Consider the following 26010-nt stretch of genomic DNA (forward strand, 5'->3'; position numbering starts at 1 on the left):
GATCTTCTATAGGTAATACACCATTACAAAATGTATATGAAGCAAAAGTCAAGAATTTCATAAAATTTCACAATTTATTTTAAGATACCATAATCCCACTTTATACATTGCATTTCATTTAAACATTTTTAGTATGTTTTATGTCCATCTTTTTACATGAAAATATTTTTTTTGGCTTAGCATTCCATCTAAAAATGCAAATTTATAAATTTTTGTCCTTTGCTTATATATCACAATAAAAGTAATATACTATTAACCATGTTCAAATAGACAATTTATTCTTGAAGTAATATACAGTAAATGTAGCCTACCGGTAATTTCAAATAGAATCCCCAAACTGACAGAAATAAAGGCAAACAAAACCCAGGGGCAGGTCCAGATCCACATCAATAATAGCTGTTAAACATATCAAAATTACACAGCTAAGACAAACTAGAATACTAGAGAAAACACCCTTTCATACTGAGTTACATATCTTCATTTCATTATCTTCTTTGGAGTCCTCCTACAGTAATTATTTTCCATTATGCACATCAACATATGTTGCCCAACCTTCCCATTAAAAGTTCATTAAAATCCCTTGAACAGTTCAGAATGAGTTACACTTACAAAGTTTTACATGTAATGTGTATAACCCTTTTGTTGGAATAAGATTTCAGGTTATGTCTATGATGGATGGAGCTCAATGTCATTTTTTAGACTAAACAGCGTTTACCACCTTGCACAATCCTCTACTTCCATGTTGACAAATTTCTTCACTACTGTCAGAATATTTTTTAGCCATTAATAGTTCTGGTCTTACATTCTTACAAATATAGGACATCGCTAAAGTTCCGTCTATATTATATCCCTTTGGAGTCCTCCAATGGTAATCATATTCCTTCATGCACATCTATGCATGATGACCAACCTCACTACATAAAATCACTTGCTGTGATTAAGAGGAAATGTGGACAGACAGACAGAGACAGACAGACAGATGTAGTGATTCATTCATACCCCACAACTTTGTTTGCATAGGTTAGCAATAAAGGAGAAAATATCTGTCTACTGCCTATAACTGGAACCTTTGACAGTTGTAATTAAACTGGACAAAAAAGATCCTGTATCCTGGATTTCAGAATTGTCATTTCAAAATACTAGATCTGCACCTAGCTATGTTTCACTTAAATACTAGATGTTTCGAAGAAAGGTTACTACATGTAAATATAATACACAAAGAAAAGTACTAAATGTATAAGGATATGAAATGGTCATGATATCACTGAATGAAAGATACCAATCATCGAGTCTACACAAACAAATCTTAGTATCTATACTTATACTAAATTTAGAACGCATGCTTTTATTTTTCATAAAATAGCAGTTTTGGGGTGAAATTTCATTCTGACATGGAGATTTAATGCTGTTGAAAAATAGTAATGTATTTAGATTATTCTTACACAACATTACTTAAGTAGCACTCCAGATAAGAATCCTGCAAACCATTATTCATGGTTGGAAAGCCTGATCATGAGGCTTTTCATATAACTCTTGTTCATTGGAGATAAAAATTATATAGATTGTACTGAAGAATTCAAAATTAAGGGAGATAACTCTGTAAATGACACTAAAATACAAATAGAAACTGTGGAATTTTCAATGTGGATTATCCACTTAGAGCAGACAGAATAGAACGAGTAATTATATTCTTCATCATATAGACCTATAAAGCAACTTACTGTAAAAATATAAAAATGTGTAGCCTTTTTTTTGGAGTGTATCACATACTTCAGAATTTGCTTGATTCTTACAAAGACTGCTACTTAAATTGTTAAGCTTAAGCTGTTGGAAATACAATTTTCCTGAATTACTACAAAAGGTTATCTTTATGTTCATGCATCACATAAAACTTTAATATTTTAAAGCACATTAAAACAACTACATGTACTTGTATCATAGATTGGCATTTCAATTTACAACATTCTATGGTGTCACAAATAAACAAAACACATGCAGAATGATAAAGACTTAATGTGTATAGTTCTAATATATGACAAACTGTGAAAGGGGTCCACACCTAGTATAATTCATTGTATACTAACAGAAGGAAAAGCCAACTAAATAATTATAGTCAAAAATCATAATAACTAAGAGAAATAAGGTGTCCATCAGTCCTTCAATAATGTTTGGCATACCACTAATAGGCATAAGCCAAATAATATAAAAGTCATATTAAAGAACCTGTCTGTCTCTGTCTGTCTGTCTGTCTGTCTGTCGGTCTGTCTATAAATTTTCATTTTGAGACAACCATATAAATTTAGAATTAGTATTAATCTGATTCAACTATAAGGAACAGAAGTTATTGTATTGGTTGTGTCCCTTCAAGTAGTAAAAAATGTATAGGTGGTGGCCCCTCAGTTGATAATAAATATGAAAAGGTGATGCCTCCTCAGGTGGTAATAAGTATGAAAAGGTGGTGCCTCCTCAGGTGGTAATAAATATGTATAGGTGATGCCCCTTCAGGTGGTAATAAATATGTATAGGTGGTGCCCCTTCGGGTGGTAATGAATATGTATAGGTGGTGTCCCTAAAGGTGGTAATAAATAAGTATAGGTGGTGCCCCTTCAGGTGGTAATAAATATGCATAGGTGGTGCCCTTTCAGGTGGTAATAAATATGTATAGGTGGTGCCCCCTCAGGTGGTAATAAATATGTATAGGTGGTGCCCCTTTGGGTGTTAATGAATATGTATAGGTGGTGCCCCTAAAATATGTATAGGTGGTGTTTCTTCAAGATAATAAATATGTAAAGGTGGTGACCCTGCTGGTGGTAATAATTCTGTTAACTTTAATACTTAGATCTAAGATCAAGATTATTTCTCTCTTAAATAAAGTACCAGTACTCTATAAGAAACAGGGCACAAACGAATGATGTTATTAAGATTAATGGTCAAGGTCAAATATAATAACAAAATCGTTGAAAGGTGAAAAGTCAGTAGCTGAAATGACTAATTACTAGCATCAGCATTAGAAAATAAGGCAGAGTAAAAAACCTTCTGTACTCCTGCTTCCTGAAAGGTTGATGGGGGAGTGGGTGTATCATGCTCATGTAAAGGCTCCCAGTAAAATTCTGTTGGTTCATTCTGTTTGAAAACAAACTGCAAATCTAACTTGTACTACAGTACTATATGAGTTAGGACTATTTTTCATACATTAACTGATGCCATTAGCTATATCTATAGTAAAATGAATCCTTGTTTAAAGATATATTTAAGAGTTGAATGACCATGTTTACTTAAGTACTTCATATTTTGCAATGAAATCTTTTTCCCCTTTCACTAAGTTAATTGGTTAAAAAATATAGATATTGAAAAAGATCTTTATCAATAGCAAATTGACACTGGGATTTCTACATCTAAAGTTACTCAATGTTCTCCAAATATTAATCTAAATATTTGATAAATTGTACACATGTCCATTAATTACTACAGATTCATTCTTTGTCTTCAACCTTTTAAATATCGGTCTCACTAATATCAAAATAGCACTAATAGAAACTAAATTAAAAATTTTTAAAATGTTAAATGTGAAAAGATGTGTAATATTAAGATGTCCAACTAGAGACTAGTATTTGATGTATTCAATGTTATATTCTATACCTTCCTTACTGGTGCAAAAGAAGTGTAATTTGTGAGGAAAATGAATAAAATAATGACAATATTGATATGAACCAATATCCCTAAATAGTTGAAAAAAGTGAGAAGTTTTAAAACATTGTTCTTTTTAAAACCACACATAATTTTCACCTTTTATTCTCTGTTCAACAGAATAAAAATATCAAACTCAATCTTGAAAAAAATTATAAAATCCTGAAATACAAACTGTATGATACACTGACTTAAATCTAAAATATTTAGATATAAAAAAGAATATGATGTGTTAGTTATTACAGGCACCAGAGAGTTGTACATAAATTTAATTTCTTCCATTGACAGTTGTTCATTGTTACTTTTCACAATGAATATTGAAGGAGTCATATTTCAAAAAAGATTCAAGTTACTTCTTGATAAGCCATGATCATTAAACAAATGTGTGACAGAAAGGGACACTGTTATGCTGAAATCAGTGAAGGATTCCAATATTTTTTTAAAGACATTAATAACTTGAATATTCAGGAAAAAAAATTCAGTATTGAGAGACTATTGCTTTCAGCACTTAACATCAGTCCATTCCTGATTTATCATAATATTGTGTCATTTTGCTCAGCCTAGGCCTTCAGAGAAAGATATAGATATAAAAATCCCAATTTCAAATGATTAAAATTCAAAGTTTTATTAAATACATGATGTTTAATTGGTATCAATTGCTAAAAGTAAAACTGAACAAAGCGTGTTGACAGAGGAAACTAGATAAACAATTACACTCTTTGGTGACAGTAGAATTATTAAGACTAACAATCATTGATGGTTATTATTGGCATTCAAATGATACAATAAGATAGCCATGCCATAAAATGGAGTACTAGCCTGATTAGCTGATTGTTGTGGCTGATTATCTGGATCCTCATAAAAATCCTCCTAGAATTAATACAATGTATATTTTCTAGCGACTACCTAAACCATTTCCCAAAATATCAGGAACATAACCATTATAACCAAACATGCAAAATACATATATATGTACTTGTTTTTATTACTGTGTTCCTTATATGATCACATTAGAATTAAAACATGCTTTAGAAGAATTGAAAATTCTGAGCTTATTGAAAAAAAAAGTTTGCCAAAAAATAAAACTAAAGCACAAGAGAGCCAGAACTTTTCAAATGGTTCTACTTTTCCACCAATAATACGTTCTTTTGGACAGGATGTAAAACAGTTGATATAAGAATCATTAAAAATAGCATTTCATTTGTTAACACTATTACTGTATTAAGTTGACAAACCCAGACATTTTTAAACTGCTGAGTGAAGTCATAATACTAAGTATACCCCCACTCATACAGGAAGTTGATATAGGACATCACCTAAAATATGCCCCATCAAATATTTAAAGCTACACATCATAATTGGAAATCAAATCCATCCATTTGGAGGTGATGATCTTTGTAATGGAAATTTTCTATATCATTTTCACGATAGTGAAAAATGGCAAAATACCATGAAAAGATAGTTCTATATACAACAGCAATCAAAATCGCCTAAAATACATGTCTAATATATATAAAACAACACAACAAATTTGAAATCAATCCGTCCATTGGGAGCCAAGATAAAGATAACAAAATTGGAACGGATGGACAGAAGGACGAATAAAATGATTCAAACTACATGTGAATGGGGTGTAAAGTACTGTAAACTTTTAATGTTTCCTTTATTTATTATTTTCAAGAAATTAATTTTAAAATGACCTGTACTGTAACTTCAAAGTATCAAAGTTAACTTGAAATGACATATTGGTAACTTGAAACTTTTTATCAAAGTATATCAAACTTTTATTGGTATCATCATAACTAAAAAATAAAATTCAAAAGTGCCAACAAAAGTAAAAATTTTCAAAAATTGTAACTTCAAAACATTACCATATTTAGAGTTAGAACTATAATCACACCAAACGTTTTATTTTCATATGAAAACATACTGGTAACCATTACCATGTACTAATCACAGGTATTAAAGTGCCATGCTACTTAGTCCTAAATGGTTAGGGTCATAACCCCATAAATCAATCAAAACCTTCCTTAAGGATTTAGGTAATCACCAACCTCCTTGGTATAGAACCTGGTTGCAATACTTTATCAAGATTGTTAAACTAATATTCAAAATATTGCACAAAAACCAAGATTCTACAAATGATGACACAGACAACAGCTCAACACCAGTAAGAAATATATTGCAGTAATATAAAAACAGATGTTACTTACCAGATGTATTAACTAATAGTATCAATATGCATTCCAAGCTAACTCAATTTTTACCAATAAGTCATGCTAAATTAGTAGCCATGATAAGTTGAACTCTCACCTGTACAGGTTCTGGGACTGGGGGCTGAGCTTTTCTTCCTCCTCGAGGTGGGGGTGGGGTTGGTGCTGAATGTTCTGTAGATTTGTTTGACTGAAATTAGTGACATTAATTGGAAATACTTGCATGTCACTGACCTACAGCAATCTGTACACATTACAGTAATATTGATTACTGTAAATGCATTGATTTTTGTAGTGTTCTAATTTTTGCAGTTGACAGAAAAATGCAAAAAGTAATACCCATGAAATTTGTTTTTAATACTTTTTAATGCAAATATTTGTTTTCCGCGAATATGTTCCATTGACTGAATCCATGAGTATTAGCAACAGCAAAAATTGATACATTTACAGCAGTAAAAAGTTATATTTGAATGGTAATTTTCTAATTCTAATATGATGTGCTACAAGGCTCTTCAGACCACAGCTGTGGTAAAAAAGTGATAAACATATGACCAACGTCATAGACATGTGATGGTCTATTTTGCTATTACTCGAGGTGAAATAGTGTACATTGAATGGCCAGCCTGTGGTGAAACAATGATAAAATGGAGTTTCCATGATTAATTTCCTAATTGAAAACAAAACTGGGGAACTACATGTATGACAAACACGGCTCACTATTGGATACCCCTCTCCCTTCATACAGAATTTAAGTAGATCTACTCTAAAAATAAATTGCAAGATATTGCAAAACTAAGTTAGACAAATGTCAAAATATCAATTGGATGTGATAAGTAGGTTGCAGAGAAAACTGTTTATCATTTTTTTATTCATGCCATACAGTCAAATAAAGAGCTTCGGGAAAGCAGCATGATACAACCAAGTGGTAAAACCATGAATAATTGGGGCAAGTGTGAACACAATATTCATTTTTGACACAATTAAGCACAGGAACTAATAATTCATTATGAACACAACTGGTTTGGACACAATATGGCGCAAAATTTGGAAATTAATTAAAAATTCCCAAAATCAGACCAAAAAATAAAAATTGACAATTTTTAGGGTGTGTGGCATCTTAAACCTCATAACTTGAAAAAAGGTAAGAGATATCTGAAATCTGGTAGCAAAAAAGGTAAGAGATATCTGAAATCTGGTAGCAAAAAAGAGGCAGAAATTTTCATAAGGAATTCAATAACAAAATATCAAAATCGGACCAAAAATTAAAAAAAAAAATTTTTTGGGCAAGGCTGAATTTTGTACCTCTTTTACTCCAAAACGATTGAAGATAAGCCTACCCTGTAAAAACTTTTCAGAACAGAATTTCCAAAGTAACTGATTGTAATCTTAATCATAAAAATTCAATCAACAATAAGCTTTTTCTTCAATTCTAATGATAATACCTATTTCCTCCTTTCATCCCCTTATTTGCAAAAGTGGTGGGGCAAAAACCTCAAAAAACAATAAGGCCCTCTGCTATGTTTCTAGGAAGCATTTGTTAAAATTTCAAAATGATTGGATAAGTTTTAATCAAGTTTTCATAAATAAACTAAAGTTATCAGATGCCATCCACAACGACACAGACAGGGTGATACCATTATACAATCAAATTTTTTTTTTTTTCAGGAAGTTGACATTGAATGAGCCTGAAATAAAATCACTGCATGAAATAGAGCTTCTGTTAAAATATCATTTGGCTGTGATAAGAGAAATTGTACAGTAAACTAACAAAAAGAGTGGACAGATGAACAGACAGACAACAAACTCACAGTTAACCTCTTGTTTTCATGCATGATATGTTAAATTGATAAATATCAAAGTTAACATCAATTTTCTGTTCAATATTGAAATACTGATAATTTTATACCTTAGACTGTGAAGAAGGCTTTCCTCTCCCTCTAGGTGGTGGTGGAGCAGGAACATCAGGTTCAGAGGTCATTCTTGAAGGCATGGGTGGTATTTTTTTCCCTAAATCCCCAGGTACAGGAAGCTGTTTTCTATCTGTTTTTTTTACAGGCTGTGGTTTTTGTTGTTGCTGTTCATCTGGATCTTCATAAACAGGCTATAAATGTATAAAAGTACTCTCTTTAAATTATTTAAAAACAATGTATGCATTCATTCCTTTATTTATAGGTGACTTTTATAAGAATATGACAATGAACTCTTTGTTGAACATCAGTAAGAGGTTGTTTGTCAATTGCTTCCCTATGACTATAAAATGTACTCTCATTGATTTGTAAACCAAAGGGCCCTTTCCTTTTCTAGGATGCCTTAAAGGACTCAAAGCTACAGATATAAAGTTAAGCAAGCATAGTGTATAAAAAAAATATTTTCACATATGTCTGCAAAATTCAAAGAAACATTACAATATAAGATGGCTCTATCTACTTTGTATCATACATCAATAAATAACTATTTAAGAACCTCAATGTTGTCAGTTGTGGGAAAAATTTTCATTTACTTTGATGATAGTCTACCTTATAAATTTATTATAGTTGATAAAATTTGCAAACTATTCTTGACATTAAAAGCATTGAGGTGAACTACATGTATTTTGCAGGTTGGTGTAAAAAGCAACAAGAAAAAATATCAATATTGCCCAATTATGAACCCCCCCCCCAAAAAAAAATAAAAATAATAATAATAATAATAATAATAATGTCATTAATGGATTATAGCTTCTTCACAGTAAGTGTAAACATTTTGGCCATTCAAGAACAGTCAAAGATCAAAACATTTTGAAGAAAAAAAGTACATTATTAAGACAAACCATTGTTATTAAACATTTTCCCCATATTTGTTTAAGTGAGATCAGCATTCAAGTCATTCATGTACCACATAAATATCAACATAAATAGAAATATTATAGGATGTTCACAATGCCCATCATACCCACATATGCACTATTATTAGAATTATATCATTATTCAAGTAGTGGAAACAATTGAATAGGTGAGGAAAATTTTTCATAGTGAAAAAATATCCTTTGGAAAAAAATTTATGAAATAATTTCCACAGGATGAGATTTAATCCAGATAGTATTACGTCTTACATATGTACATACACCTATGAATGTATAATAAATCTTCAGAAATTTAACTTTCAGGTATCATTTCATATATGACATGTAAACAAAACAGATTATTGTAACTTAATAAAATCTTTAATTACAGAGTTTTTAACTGGTTCAATATAGTATGTAAAATAGGGGGAGAAGCTTAAGATGTGTTACAAATAAAGCAAAATCCAGCTAAAAACAGCACAATGGGAATACATGCAACAATGATAACTAAATTTACCAATGGTAATATTAAACATGATGTCAAATATATCACAAAATTTTGAAATTTTTATGAAATTAAATGAATATAATCTAAAGAATGGCACACATGTATGCAACAAAAAGTCCATAACATGATCCTAGTTCTTGGGTTATTTAATAGATATGGTGGCTAGGTAATGATAACTAGCAGGCTACAGTCCTGCTCAACATTCAAAGCTTACCTGCTCCTCTGTTTCATCATACACTTGCTTTAAATACATATTGCAATTCTTTAGAAGACTACGAGTCAGAGACTTTTGAAGTTTTTATATAACATCATTTTCTGATTTAAAAAAAAAAAATCAGGGATAATAATTTAACTTCTACTGCTACTTAGCTTATTTTAGAGCAGTTATAATAAAGTTTATATTGCTTATGTCATTTCAAGAATACACAAAAGATTTAAGTAAATGATTTGTGCAATGCTACAACTTTTTATGTTAATTAAAGAAAAAAAGAAAATAACGATGTTAAAGCAACAAATACTTCAGTTTACAATGAAACACACAAACAATGCATGCATAAAGAGACAAGTAAATGGTTAAATTTCTTTTATTAACAAGATTACTTGTGTTGATAGCAAGCTAAAATAAAATCAATTAAAAATAAGTTACTTGACTTCTTTGCTTCTGAAAAAATTTTACGAAACAAAGATTTGAAAACATGATGTAAAAATGATCAATCAAATATATCAAAATGTCATTCAGTAAAAATCATCAACTCTGCGAATTTCAAGTTTAACTTTTACAAAGCATAAGCACACTATAAAGTTATACTGGTTACCTGTTCATTGTCTTCTTCATTGGTTTCCTCATAAACAGGCTTCAATTATAATTATATCAGATCAACATGGAAATTTGGAATGTATCTACATTATTTGATGTATAAGCACACCTTTGCATACAAGAACTTCCATTTAATCTTACAGTCTCAACATAAATAAAAAAACTTACTTGGAACAAAAGTTTATTATAAATTGCACAAAAGCATCAAAATTCAGAATGAGTACTTCTTTTTGAAGTCAATAATGAAGTGGATGTACACAACAAGAAACGCCAAATTCATTCATATTAAGGGGTTGAAATAAAAGCTGGTTTTCTGGTTCTGGTCTAATTTGTGTCAGACCAGTAGATTTCCTTCATCAAATGGTCTGGTGGCAAGTTGAAAATTCATATTTTTGTTCCTTTATTTAAAAAAAAAAGAGCAAGAAAAAAAAAAGATCCCAATACGGATTATGACACAAGTATTCCAGGTTTCAAGCAAAAAGATAATGGATGGTTAAAGTATTCAGCTAACAAAAACATGATAATTTGTTTAACGTTTTATTATGCAATTAAAGAGTAAGACAAAAAACAGTTTTTGTGACTGGGTCATCAAATTTCAAGTTGGACTCCGTTATTTCTCATGGAAAGTCTGAACAACACATAAAAACAACAGGTAAGAAGAATGCAAAAGATTTATGAATATAAATTTTGGCATCATATTTATTTTTATTTGACATTTCCTACAAAAGCAAGAACAGAAGAACTTTTTGCTACTGGCCCTGCTGGTCAGTGCAAAACAATGCTTAAATTCTACTACTGTTTTGTATTTAAAACAAGAGGCTCCCAGGAATCTGAATCTCTCACCTGGTTAAAATTTGCCTTTCAAGGGTGATAAATTTAACAAGAAGTTGTCCAACAATTTTAACTCAAGAAGATTTTGGTAGGAAATATAAGTGAAAAACTAGTCTGACCCCCATGTTTTATTTTTAGTGATGGCAGCCATGTTTTTTCAACAGGTCAAAAATCCTCAAATCAGCTCTATGCAGGATACCCCAAGGAACATTCAAACCAAGTTTGGTTCCAATTGGTCAAGTCATGTCAGAGGAGAAGATTTTTAAAAGAAAAAACATTAAAAATAGAAGAAAACGTCCATAAAGGGCAATAACTCCATTATGGTTTAACAGATTAAAACAAAAATTTGACGAGATAGATCTCATCATGCTGAACATTTTTACCTGCATCAGAATTAGGCTTAACCTCACGCTTTTTGGAGATATATGCAAAAAACTGCTGTCTGACCCCTATGATCAATTTTTAGTAACAGCGGCTATGTTTTTCGACAAATCAAAAATCCTCACAATAGTTCTATGCAGGATACCCCAAGGAACCTTCATCCCAACTTTGGTTCTAATTGGCCAACTAGTGACAGAGGAGAAGAGTTTTGAAAATTGTTAATGACGTTGACCGACAAAGACGACGGACGTCAAGTGATGGCAATAGCTCACATAGCCTTTGGCCAGGTGAGCTAATAAAAATAACAGAAACAAACTGGCATTACATAATTATCATTTAATGATCCATCAATGGGTTTAAGAGCAGTTGTGGATACATAATGGATAGCCCTACAATCATAAAGAAGCCAATCAAGCAGTTCAGGAGAAGTTGCATACAAAATGGGAACCTACTTCAATCTGAAATAATGACAAAGACCATGTTACACTTATTAACCCCCCCCCCCCCCAAAAAAAAAAAAAAAAAAAAAAAAAAATATTCAGATCAAAGTAAAATAGCACGTACATTTGATAAGCATTCCCTGAAAATTTCATAAAAATCCATAGAGGGGTTGACATAAATTGTGAAGGATATACTGATACTAAGGAGATCCTGATCACTATATACCAACAAGTGGTGGGTACAAAAAGTATAGTTAGTAGGCCTTAAAATAATATAAAGACAAAATTTTCATTTCTTCCATTGGTATTTAAAAATCACATTTGAAGTGTATGAGTATTGTTACTGGTATTTGCCTCCATGCTGTCAGCTAGCAGTATTATATCAACAAGTCAATTTTTTGAAAAATTTCTTTGATCACCATACCAATAGTATAATGATTTTGAAAACCTTATTTTTCCAGCTTTGTAATGGTATGCAGCTTTAAGTCATCATTCATCCATGAAATTCACAGTAATTTTTTTTTTAAATGATTTCTTTCTAGGGTAATTGAAAAATTAGAATTAGTTAGTGTGATCAGCACTAATAGGATAATTAATTGGAAAGAGTGAATAACCAAAATATGATCATGAGTTCTGAAGAATGCCTAGATTTAATGAGTGTGTGGAACTTGTTCTGCAAACAAGTTAAATCCTCAAGCATTCTTGGCAGGAAGGATCATATTTTGGTTATTCATGATATCCAATTGATTATCCTATTTATTATATAGATTTCCTCCATTATTCATTGCTATTTCCAAAACAAATTTAAAATTTTGTGAATGGCGGATAACTGAGTTAAGTCATTTTGGCAGGAGAAAGTGAAAGAATGAAATTATCTTCACAGATTTATTTCACAGTGTGAATTATCAAAAATTTTTACACTGGGAACATTCGGTAAATCATTGCTATCTATATGATAAATACTATTCTTTGACAAAATTACAATCTCATTTTATAAAGTATAGTGTTTTATTTTTTTTTAGAATAGTATTTTCAATGATGATATATGGTAAACTAAATTTACTGTGATCAAACCCATAAAGGTAATACCCTACCACTTCAATTGGATTATCTCTCTTTGAAGAATAGGATATTACTTATAATTCTCATGCACCCTGACATGTAATCTCTATACTTTCTATAAAATAATCATCAAAATTTCATGAATGGTTTTAAAGGAGTTGAATAGTACAAGGTTTTAACATTTAAAATAATTAACTTGGATTATCTCCCATTCGAGTCATCTGGAATCTATAGCACTAAAATAATGACCTCCTTTTTTTCTAGATGGCATGACATAACAGTAATAAATCAAAGGTTTCAACTTCATACATAAAAAGTATGACATGATGATTGAAACTTTCACCATAACAATTAACAGGCTGTTGATCTTCTTATTATCAAGTTCTCAAGATGTAAGTAAATTCAGATACAGAACCCTCACAGGGTTACATTCTTAAAACATAACCTTTTAGTGTCTCCCAAAATGATAAAATGCTAATTTTAGTTAGATTAAGGTTTTTGGCTTTAGAAAGATGAATGTAGAAGTATGCAGTCACCTGTTAAACAAGAATAGTGATATTGTGATAAACTTCACATTTTGTATATTGTTTAAACACATCACAGAAAACGTTTAACTTACCCAGATAATTTCATTATGCATGCAACATAAAAAAAATTGATTATAAACATTGCACAATCACTAGTTGTTGCTATTTAATATTAATTCTTCAAGCACATCTACACATGATGCCTAACCTTCCTCTACAATATGATCAAATTCACTGAACATTTTAGAACAAGTTGTGCTTACATAGTATTAATAAGTAAAACACTATATTTGGAGACATTGGACAGTTATTATATTACTTCATGTATATTACATACGATGCTCATTTTCAAATTAATTTCATATCCCTGAAGGGGTGTAGGAAGAGTTATGCTTACGATATATGTGGAAAAACAACACACACACAGAACAGGTGATTTCTATATAACCCCAAAAATTTGTTGATAAATATTTATTCTAATTATTGATTCACATTCACTCTATACAAACAAGGAAGAACTATTTTAGAGCACTGAATCATAAGTCCCCATACCCTAATAATGTGTTTGTCAAAAGAACCAGAAATCTATTGGTGGAAAGGAGTTAAAACCATAAATTCAGAAATTTGACCTTGATATCATAGATCAAGTACACATGGAAATCATCATGAAACACAACATATCAAAATCTGCTCACAAAAGATCAAAGGCAAAGGTCAAAAAATAAAAAAATGACCTGGTCATGCTTTTGTATGAGTAAAACAAGAATAAAAATAAAAAATAAACAAGATGTCGCCTCCTTCAATTATATCATGCATTGTATGTATAGGTAATAGCTAACCTGGTCTTCTTCCTTGGGAGTTTGTGGTATCGGGCGTCTGTTAACAGGAACTTTCCCACCTCTTGAAGCTGAAAATATAATAATTTGTTAAATCGTGCTTTTAAAGTACACAATCCATGTTATTTCTCAGTGTTAAACATAACACCAAAAAAGCCATCAGGCCGTCAATAATGATCGTTTTTACAATTAAGTCTTTAATCTAGTCACATTTCTACAATAATTCATAATTAGTGTAATTGTTTTATCCATATTATATAATGTAGTGAAAGAAAGCTGTGGGAAATGTCTGAGACAACCACCCCAGGTAGTCATATTCATTAAAATAAAAAAAATTAGAAAAACTATAAGCTACAAATAGAATATCCCCTGTTTAAACTCACTTCCATTATTCAATAATCTCCCTATGTAGGCATGGTCATCTATATTTATGCACATCTATTATTATATATGGGTATGTGAAATCCTGAAGTTAAAGTATTTTCCTTTGCAGGCATCAGTCAATAATTATTTATTTTCATCTAACATGTAACCATTTTATAATGTGTCGAAATCCCTTGAGCAGTTCAGGAGGATCTTCACTTACATAACCCTAAAGTTGGATTATCTCCTTTTGTAGATAACAAACAATAATCAAAGTTCATTGTGAAGTTTAGAAGTACCAATGCCATATGTGGACAGATCAACGGACAGACAGATAGATAAACTGAGTGATTCCTAAATCCCATACCCCAAACCTTGTTTGAGGTATATCAAGACAGCCTTGTCTAGCCTTTAACATGAAGTATGAAGTATGACTCATATTAAAAAGTAAAGATTTTATTGGTCCTTAATATAATGTTTTGCATGTTTAAAATGATAATTAATGACAAAATGTAGCACAATCTACAATTAAACTAAAACCTGAAGGTAAATTAGCAAAAGACAAAGACTAGTCAGGGGTGATACCACTTGAAAGATCGGTTATAACCTGAGACTTCTCCTTTGTCAGGAACTACAGGTAGAGTTACATGAGTGATTAGTTCTTACATGTACTCCTGTCTGACCACGGACTACAGATATTGCTATCAAAGTGACTGGTTTTTACCTGGGATTACAGATGGTTCTACCAGAATGACTGGTTTTTACCTGAGACTCCTGTATGGTCAAGGACAACAGATAAAGCTACCTCAGAGACTGGTTCTTACACAAGACTCATGTTTGGCAAGAGCCCACAGATGATGCTAACCAAGTGACTGATTTTTACTTGATACCCCTGCTTTGACAGTAGCAACAGATTGAGCTACTTAAGAGTCTGGTCCTTACCTGTGGCTCCTTGTCCATCAGGGACTACAGACAATGCTGCCTGAGTGACTGGTTCTTACCTAGGACTCCTGGTCGGCCAGGGACTACAGGTGGTGCTGCCTGAGGGTCAGGTTCTTCATAGGATGCTGCTGATCCATCAGAATCTTCAGCTGAAAGTTTATTATAATCAGTCAGAAATACAGGAAACCAACTATCACTAAAGGCTCATAATACATATACATATGATTCTACCACATCCATATAAGTTATGCAGATGACGACAGCTTATGAAAGCCAGAAACAAATCTTTCTTTTTTCATTCTATTCCTATTATTTAACATCTTACCATTGGAAAAAATCAAAATAAAAAAAAACTGTACATATAGAAAACAAAAAATCCTGAATCAAATGACAATGAAATGTACATACGATTCCACTGCAGAAAACTGTAATATTATAAATAGCCGTTGCAATAATTTTTATTATTGACAGAATATTTTTTTCTGCATTGTTCATTTCCAATACAACCCATGCTGAGTAGTCAAGATTATAACTGCAGAACATACTATCATGACCACAAGCTTCAGTCATCTTCTTTTTCAGTCTTTTCCTTTTATAATATTCTGTCAAGACATTGAATAATATTACCATGTATTCCAACTGCATGCATATGAATGAATCATTAACATGCATGCACCAAACAAGACAAACTTCACATAACCAACAGATGATCAATCAATATAGATATAGTAATAGAGATATCTGTGTCCATGTGTCTTCCTTGAACATAGCACCACCAAACAATTAAGGACAATCTAGCTACTATAAATGGCAAGTGATATGATGTGAATGGATAGGATAGAGAGTGGACAGTGACATCGCACCTTCATCTTCTTCTCCTTGTAGTACTTTCTGTCGACTGATCAGGGCAGATTTCAACTTGTCAACTAAACTATCAGATGATTGTGAACCAGACATGTGATCCTTGGCATGTATAAATGGAAATGATACACAAGATAAAACATCATAAATGAAGCAAAGCAAGAACCATGTGATTTTCTTCTAATCCTTAATCACCTATAAATGCCCATTACAATTATTTCATTAAAATCTAGTTTGAATTTCAGTGGAGCAGCTTTTGAGAAATGGCAACAAAGGTACTGAAACTTTGGTCTTAAAGAAGATTATAAGACATAAAGCACGACAACTTCTGGAGGTTTATTATTGCTAACACAATGTGTAATCATTATTCATGTAAAAAATTAGAACAATTAGAAATTCACAACCACCAGCAGATATTGATAATAATAAAAATATATTGTCATAAATGAGCAGGTGTGTAATCAGAGTGATTATGATAATAGTTGACGTTTTTACCTGTAATTACTCATTTAATTTGTGAAAGATAAGGTTATATTTCCTTCCATCTATTACACCTAAAGAGGTTAGTAGTGTCAAATATAAAATGTATTTGAAATGGTAGAATTTCTTTATGTTATTCATAGGTTTTGGTTATGTTTCATTTATATATTGTTAATTGTATAAATGTGTAACAGTCTAGGCTATTAGTAATATGGTGGACTGGTGGTGCAAGAAAAGCAAATAAATATAATTCATTCTATGATGATGACAAGAAAAAACCTATGAATTATTTACTATTGATATTTAGATGTTTGTACACAGATTTGTTTATATGTCAATTTAATAAGTTGGCAAAATAAAAAAATAATTTCCCTTTCACAAATACGGGTAATGTTAAAATAGGAGTAAGCAATAATGAATTTTAATCATTGGGTTTCACATTCTCTATCATTATCATTCTTCTCAGACTAGCAGCTTATAAAACAAAATATGATACAGATAACTAAATAATGCCTAAAACAAACCATACATGTACCAATAAATCAAACCAGAGGATATTATTATACACTTGTATTTTGTCCTTCAGGTATTAAATTCTCACCTACACATGTAGATAATTTGTCCGGTTTGGAATACACTCTTGTTGGACGTCGATCAGTTATTAAATGTCCTGAGGAATTATTCCTAAATACACCACGCACAGTTCTCCCATCTTTTATAATGATTTCAATCCTATTGTTAGGTGGCAAACTTGCACTCCTTTGCCTATTTTTATTGAACTTTTTCTTCTTTTCAAAAAATTTCATTTTTAAACAGCTTAAGTCTCCTGAGGAACAATGTCTTGACTTTTTCTCAGTTTTCATCATAATGAAATAATAAATTTAAGAAACTGAGTGGGTACACAATCAGAGAAAAGTTAGATAATCCTATAAAAAAACATTAGAAATAGATTTCAAGTGACCATAATGAATCATGATGTTAGTAAACCCAAGTAATTCATCCTGACTAACAGAATATAAATTTTGATATGTTGTTGATGGATAACTGTGTCATACTTCATTGGACGTAGTTTACATTATATTACAGTCATTCTGTCATGTCCCATGTCAAAAACTCTCTTATAAGGTACAGTTCGATTAACATTGCAATGAATCTAATTATTGCTGTAATAATTATCATAAATTAAAATAAATATGTCTTTTTCAACGACAGGATTTTCATATCGTTTGAAACCTTATGATTATATTTTTCGTAGCCTATTTTCCTTTTATTATTTACCTACTTATATAGCAGCTGATTAAGCAAATCTGGCAAAATTCGACCAGAAAGAATAATTTGGTCATAGTTTAAGACTTGTTGAATTTTTGTTCAAAATATTTTATTTTGCCATTCATTTCACCTGACTTCAAATATTCACAGTTTGTTATGTTTTGTATTTACAATGTATCTTTGAGAATGGGTTTATTAACAATCTAGCTGAACAAATTAATGAATCAGGGTTCTCACAACTTCCAGTGAATCAGATTGTATTAGTTGCACCTACAGTTTAACATATATGTCAACTTCACTGGTTCATGTGACATTGAGTTATGTTACTAAATTTAAATGTATCCGATATGCTAGAACAAGTGCAGTTGGGATTTAGCAGCAGTGTATTGGAAAGGAGAGTTTCTCAAAGATTTGGATTATAAAACTCACAGAACGTATTAAATCCAGATAAGCTGTGAATAAAGGTATTACATTTTTTGTGGAACAAAAAGAACCAAGAAAGAAAAAATGACTATGCCTTGTTAATGACTGCAAGAATTGATCATAATAAAGACTTGGTCATGATTGCAAGGACTAGATCATGATTACAATAGCTTGGTCAATACTGTTAGGACTGACTTCTTAAGCACACCTTCATAACACAAGAAAAATGTATGACTAAAGCTGTATGGTGTAAGAAATATGAGGTGTATAATAGAGTAACTTAAAATAGCTCAAAGTCAATTCTATCAATTCTGAAACAGGTTTAACAACTTTTGCCTTGTGAAAATTGAATATCACGAAATATATACTCTCTTGAACAAACTGACATTTCCTTAGAAATAAGGCAAAAAAAAATATGTTTGTTTCCTACTAAACTACTTACCCATAAAAATAAATCCAAAACTACCTACCCATAAAAATAAATCCCACACTACCCATAAAAATAATATAAATCCCAAACTACCTACACTATTTTTTCCTGCTGGTAGCAAGAAACAAGACTATTATTTTTTTTAGCCTCAGTTAACATTTTTTTTTCTTCTTGTGAAACCTTTAAATATTAACTTGAATATACCAGTATTAATATGTGAAAAATGATTCTATATATGACAAAATATAGAGTACATGTTCCTACACCATAAGGTTACCATACAGGGGTTTACATGCATATATCATCCTGTATAAAGGTAATGATAATAGAACAAATAAAGACCAACATTACATTTATACTTATCTTTGCTCCTCCCTTTCAATATTGAAATGAGTATATAAGTATGGTTGGATTGAAAAATATTTGTTAACATTTGGTTCTAAATGTAGTTTTAAGCATTTTTCTACCTGTATATTGTAGAAATTTAAAGGTCCATTGTCCATTTCAAAAATCTGAAAATAATTTAACATTTCCTAACTAAAAATCAGACTTTTCCTCTACTGGAATAATAACAAAAAATTCCACATATGTTAATTAAGTATATTTCAAACAAAATAGTGTCCAGTCGCTCCTCACTTTACATTTATCCAAAAGAATTCATCAAAATCAAACTGACTTAAAGATATGTTAAAATGGAGGATAAATTTGTTTGTGAACAAATTTGTTGCTCATAAAATTTTGTTATTTCATAATATTTTTCCCCAAAATGGCATATGCAAATGTGTAACATGTCATCAGTAGAAACAAAGTAACATAGCTTTATTAACATAATTAAAACAAAAACACAGGTAATATGTTTGATGACCAGGTAGAAAGAGCCTTAAATTTGTATTTAAACTGAAACACAACATGCTCCAATGAGGTCAGACAAAAAATATATCATTACCCAAACCAAACACATGTTCTGATAAAACTAGGTTGTACAATAAATATTGAACATATTTGACAAGTTTTGATGCATTCTTGTTTATAGACCAGTGAAGATGATTTTTTTAATAACAGTTGATAATGCATGGTCAATGGTGAGAATAAGCAAATAAGTAAGGCATCTGTGCATGAAATTTGTTAATAATTAAGAACATGCCTGTTATGTGTTTCCTATCTACAGAGTTTCCTAATTTTTCTCTAGAAGGATATGTTTTGATTACCGCTATAACCTTGGTTCCCTTGATTACTCTTTGAATAGACATTCTTCAAATTTTAATTAAAAAATCAATATGCACTAAACTTGACATCAAAACACTAAGTCTTAATGTTGGTGAACTTTTAAAAGATTATAAAAAAAATACCTAAATTTCTTTGATAAATGTGAGAAGAGAACCCTAATCTTACATGCATTTGTTTGAAAGAAATTCTGGAGTTACCCTTTGTGGAACATTTATAGTAGATTTCGATATAAAATTTGCAAAAGTGCAGAAGATTTTTTTTGGTTAATTTTGTAATTTATGTATTTTTGTCAATATTTATTTTTAGAAGACCCAAAGATGAAGTTAAAGGTGAATATGCAGTTCTTTTCAAACTTACAGGATGTCCTTTAAAAATATTCTATTAATAATGATCTAAAATTAATAGTCAATAGACCCTTATGTGTTAACTGCTGGGTTAACACATCAGAGTTCTCAAAGCCTTTGTATATAAGATTCATATTAAAAATAATAAAAAAGAGGTGTGGAAATCTAACAGATAGACAGAAAAGGACAAGGACTTATTATGGACTAGAACAAAAATGAATAAAATTACTATGGAAGTCTACAGGAAACAATTTTCAATTACTTTTAAATTTCTTCTTTAATCAAATTTTCATATAATATACTGGAAAATAGAAAATATATCTACACATCAAAATTTACATTGAATATAAACATAATGAACAATTCCTTCATTACATTAATCAGTATACTACCAGTACTTCCACTGATTAAAAACATTTATCATACCCAGAACCAAAGGCTTGTATACAGGTACACGTATAATACATTACCTGGAGGCTGTGAAGATAACTGTTTCCACTGCATGTCTTCTACTTCATGTGAAGGATTCATATAATCCTATAAATATAAATCATCATATGAAACAGAATAGGTATCCTCCTCCTTCCTCAGCAGCATGCTATTGTCTTTCTTTAAATTCAATTTTAGAAGAAACATTTTATTTCACTGGAAAAAATGCCTTCATCAATCATCTCATGGGCATAATTTTACTATGAGACAGTGATGTTATCAAGGATTATTTATCTTTTACCTATTATAACATGGAGTTGCATGCATTATTGCGCTAGGTAAACCCCCACCCATACAGGAAGTTAATATTAGATAGCAACCAAAATTATTATGTATGCCCCATCTTTATAAAGCCACATAGCAAATTTGAAATCAATCTGTCGAATGGGAGCCGAGATTTTAGTAAAACAAATGTTTTCTATAATTCCATACAGTGAAAGATAGCAAAGTCCAACAAAAACCAGTGGTTAATATTGGATAGCAATCAAACTCACTTGTATGCCCTGGTATATAAAGCCAAATTTGAAAAAAAACCATTAAATGGGGGTCAAGATAATTGTAACAAAATTTGGACTGCTAGACTGACAAACAAGGTGATTCCAACATTTACCCACTCACTGAGTTGGATATAATTGCATTATGAAATTAAATCAAAATATTTGTATGTCAATTTGCAAAAAAATCTTGAAGCATGTTCTCCTCAAGTTATTTATAGTGTGCCATAAAATTGTGATTATTTGTTCCTAGAAAGAAATAGTACAACAATTAATCTTTGAATAATGGCCACTAAACAAATCCATTTTTACACAACGTAGTTTATTTTTATAATACAAAGTAACAAACAAACAAAAACTAGAAAAAATGTGAACAAAGTTCACTTGTTGATAGCCCCTCTCCCCTCCCCCAAACATACATATAGGAAACACTGATATTCATTCAGATGAAAAAAACAAAATAAAACAAGCACAACATCATCATGTGCAAAATATAAAAGAGTAATCAAGGGAACCAAGGTTATACTGGTAATCAAAAGAATGCAATCTAGGGACAAAGACCAAAAATAGGAGATTTGGTAAGATTGCCAATGACATAGTCATTCACCAAATGTATAGTAACAAAGAATTAAACTTCTACAGATCACCAAATTGTCTTCAATGATGGGCAAATCCCATACCATAAAGCAAGCTGTAAAAGGCCCAAAAAATAAATAATTTGAAACTATTCATTATATTGACAGAATCTATAGAAAAAAATGTAAAACGAATAACACTGAACATGAAATACAACAACTGGGCTACAGGTTCCTGGTGTGGGACAGGCACATGAAGTATGTGGGGGAAGGGGGGTCATGTTTGTAAGTACTCAACCCTCCCCTAACCTGGGACAGTGTTTGGAAAATACAACAATACAACCAACAATAAAAATCTGTCTCATGATACTCTCATCAGGATTTTAAAGAAGAGTTGCAGATGAGAAGATGGTCCCATGGTTCAATGACAATTCTTTTACATCAGGAAACCTCAAAAAGTCATTCTGAGGAAAAAAGGATAGGAGGTGCACAACATTATTATGTGGTATATATAGGTATCAGATTGTATATTGGGGTTTACAGGTAATTTTTTACACACAATTAATAGAATAAGGTTTTCTTTTTCATTTAAAAATGTAAATAAAGTTCATAAATGTATAAATTTCAAAGATGTTATAATAATAATCATGAAAATATAACCATGAAGATGAATCAGATAAGGGTGGTGTACCATTTTATCAGTTTTCACGAGTTTTCTAAATACAGTAATGGAAATGAAACCATTAAAAGAAAACTTTTAGTGAAATGTAGGAAACAGTTAGATTTGTCCAGATGAGATGTTTTCTATTTTTAAAAGTAAAAACAAGAAAATTTTGTTCCACCAACATCCCTAAATCACCTAGCTCTATGCTATAAATCAAATACAGAAAATATGAGCAAGGTAATATAGCTTTAATATCTAAGCAGCATATAAAGTACAGCTCCAAGTAAAATTCAGAAAATTCACATGACAGTTAGGGCTGCTCCTATATTTAGTTCCCCCTGTATTATTTGAGATAAATTTAATACTTCCTTTTCTAATCTTCAGTCTGGTATAGGTTAAATTATACAAGCCAATAGAAATTCTTAGATCAGCTGATCTAACTGTAGACATAACATGCAAAAATGCTTCTAATCAATTGTTCCTAAAAAAATGACTGATTCTAGCTAGAACTGCACAAAATACTTAAGCAACAAATATGTGAGCTAAAAGCAGTAATACACTGTCAAACAATAAAGCAATATCTGTTTAGTATCCTTAAAGGATAAAGGGATGGAATTATATGGTTTTGAAGACATCAAACTTTTTGATGTTGCCATAGCAACATGCAAAATACCTCTTCTTCTGATGACTCAAAATCAGAGTACCACTGGCAATCTTCATCCTCTGACTCAGACTCTATTATAGATTCTAACACAATTATTAAACAAAAAATATTCAACAAAACTGTGTCAATTAAATAGCATTTGCTTAAAGTTAGTCAAAAGTTCAGTTTTTTATTTGTTTCAGCCTTTCAAATAGTATCATGTCAGATTTAAGTAATGCCCTGTGCTTTTGACTAACGTCTGAGCATATCACAATCACAAAAATAAAACTTGGAAATGAAACTGATGTAGTTCTCAGATCTATATGTTGTAAAATATATCTTCATTTTCAAGTTAATCCAAGCCTTTCAAACATTGCCATTTTCCACTGAGATACTTTTCAAAACCTAACATTCTGCCAAAATTGTACAAATCTTGTTATACATCTGTGAACTCAGTTACATTTCCATGATATGACCAGTAACATTGACTAACTCCGTACCTCTGTGTCGTCTTCAGAACTCACATCAGAAAAATCTGATGGAGCCCACTCATAATCATCTTCTGGTCCAGAACCCTCCTCATCACTGTCGTCTGCTAGTATCATAGCAAATCAGTATAGAACATAACATTTTTTTAACAAATAAACAAAGTGAGGATTAAATGATGATAAAGAATATTTCAGTAATATTTCCTAGAAACAAGCTGTGGCTGCTACAATAAAGAAAACAGACTTTCTTACCATACCTTTCCTGAACATAAATATTGTCAGATCACTGGTAATTGAAGACTTAAGGAAACTCTCTGGAATCTAGGAAAACCTCAATTTGAGAAATGAAACTGATATAGTTCTCAGATCTAAATGTCATTAAAAATATCTTTTGTGTGTGTGTAAATCTTTGACACTTATGAAACCAGGCTGTGAGATCAATACAAAGAGATTTCATAAGGCTGAACACAGGTTATAACATTATTTCCTTGGTATTAGACCAAAGTAATAGCTGTGAAACATGTCTTCACAGATCTGGCAAGTAGTTAATTTCATTGCAGAATGGTAAAATTATTTATTCTAATAACTCATAGATGCTACAAAATATGCCTCTGCTGTAAACTTATTACAAGCAAGTGGGTATTACAATACATAAGGAATGACAGCAATTGACAAGTTACACACACTTATTCATGTTTTACGCTGTCAAAGGAAATCCTGAACTTGCTTTGAACCATATTTCATATTGGAAATATTACTGATGGTACAGTAAGAAATAGATAACACAAATCTCACATGGTATAAAATTTAGACACAATTTCAAACAGTGTATGTAATAACTTACCATCACTATTTGTTTGTGGTTGAGGATCTGATGGAAGTGGAGGTGGTGGTCTTGTCTGGCGAGTTTTATGTTGGTAATCTCTGTCTGGAGTTGCAGGTGCTCTCTGTTGTATCACATTTCTTACTCTGTAAGACAAATCATTTATGTGCCGGTCATAGAAACTACTGCATTCAAAACGTTTGCAGTGATAAGGGCAAGAACTCCTGAGTAATAAACACTATAAATCATATTTCATCTGTAATAACCTGACAAGGACAAAAGGTCCGTTAAAAAACCTGCTTTGGACATGATGACCACTTAACGACCTGACATGGACAAGAGAACCATTATACAACCAGACATACACAACAGGACCACTAAACACCCTAATATGAACACGATGACCACTAAATACCCTGACATTGACAAAAGCACCTTTAAACACCAAAAGATGAAAAAAAAGACCATCAAACACCCTAACATGTACAAAAGGACCATTGAAAAACCTGATATGGACATGAGGACCACTTAACTCCTTGACATGGACAAAAGGACCATTAAACAACCGGAAATGTACATGAGGACCACTAAACACCCAAAAATGGACAAAAGGACCATTAAACACCATGACATGAAAAAAACAACCATTTAACACCCTGACATTGACACGAAGACCACAACACCATGACATGGACAAAACAATGATTAAATACCCTGACATGAACAAAAGGACTATTAAACACCCTGACATGGACAAAAGGACCAGTAAACAACCTGACATGGACAAAAGGACCAGTAAACACCCTGACATTGACAAATGGACCATTAAACACCCTAACATGGACAAAACAACCATCAAACACCCTGACATTGTCACAAAGACAACTTAATACCATGACATGGACAAAAGGACCATTAAATACCCTGACATGGACAAAAGGACCATTAAATACCCTGACATGGACAAAAGGACCATTTAACACCCTGAACACTATACACCCTGACATGGACATGAGGATCATTTTTACCCTGCCCTGTTGAGGGAAGGTATGAAAGTTCCAAAATAAAATGTAAACATACATAATGAATGACAATCTATATGTAGAGAAGGAGGACAATGTAACCATTCAGACAACAGTTCTGTTACTCAGTGCCAAAGATGAACGATCAAACATCGTCAGAAAGACCGTAACAATGAGCATACTGGAAGAAGAATATCCATCAGAATTATGGGCAAGAGATTACACAGTTGGTTCAGCCACAAATGTGACAACAAAAGGAGGGGCCGGTATCTACATAGAATACCCAAATGGAGTACAACAGTCAATGGCAATACCAACTACAAGGCTGAAGAAGAAGCACTCATCCATGC

At 31.5% G+C, this 26010-nt stretch overlaps 1 protein-coding gene across 25 annotated transcripts in view; it reads right to left on the reverse strand.

The window, feature by feature from the left end:
* The window catches only part of LOC148622678 (uncharacterized), a 58918-nt gene that overhangs the window by 17322 nt on the left and 15586 nt on the right, over nucleotides 1–26010 (reverse strand). For 3 of the 25 annotated variants that reach the window (XR_015920681.1, XM_088572716.1, XM_088572703.1), the window contains exons 5-18: nucleotides 24660–24784; nucleotides 23828–23922; nucleotides 20933–20999; nucleotides 19243–19266; nucleotides 18468–18490; nucleotides 16292–16391; nucleotides 15488–15577; nucleotides 14127–14194; nucleotides 10045–10083; nucleotides 9444–9470; nucleotides 7807–8001; nucleotides 6001–6090; nucleotides 4507–4557; nucleotides 3034–3123 (exon numbers count right to left, since the gene is read on the reverse strand). Coding sequence is in view for 24 of the 25 variants with exons in the window: in XM_088572716.1 (XP_088428842.1) it covers nucleotides 3034–3123; nucleotides 4507–4557; nucleotides 6001–6090; nucleotides 7807–8001; nucleotides 9444–9470; nucleotides 10045–10083; nucleotides 14127–14194; nucleotides 15488–15577; nucleotides 16292–16391; nucleotides 18468–18490; nucleotides 19243–19266; nucleotides 20933–20999; nucleotides 23828–23922; nucleotides 24660–24784 (1084 nt within the window). In the remaining variant the exon portion in view is untranslated. The other 22 variants (XM_088572725.1, XM_088572717.1, XM_088572726.1 and 19 more) reach the window with 20 other exon arrangements.

The sequence above is a fragment of the Perna viridis genome, chromosome 3 (assembly GCF_037379345.1).
Source record: "Perna viridis isolate PV_CMFRI_1.1 ecotype Kerala chromosome 3, ASM3737934v1, whole genome shotgun sequence".
Classification (NCBI taxonomy): Eukaryota; Metazoa; Mollusca; class Bivalvia; order Mytilida; family Mytilidae; genus Perna; species Perna viridis.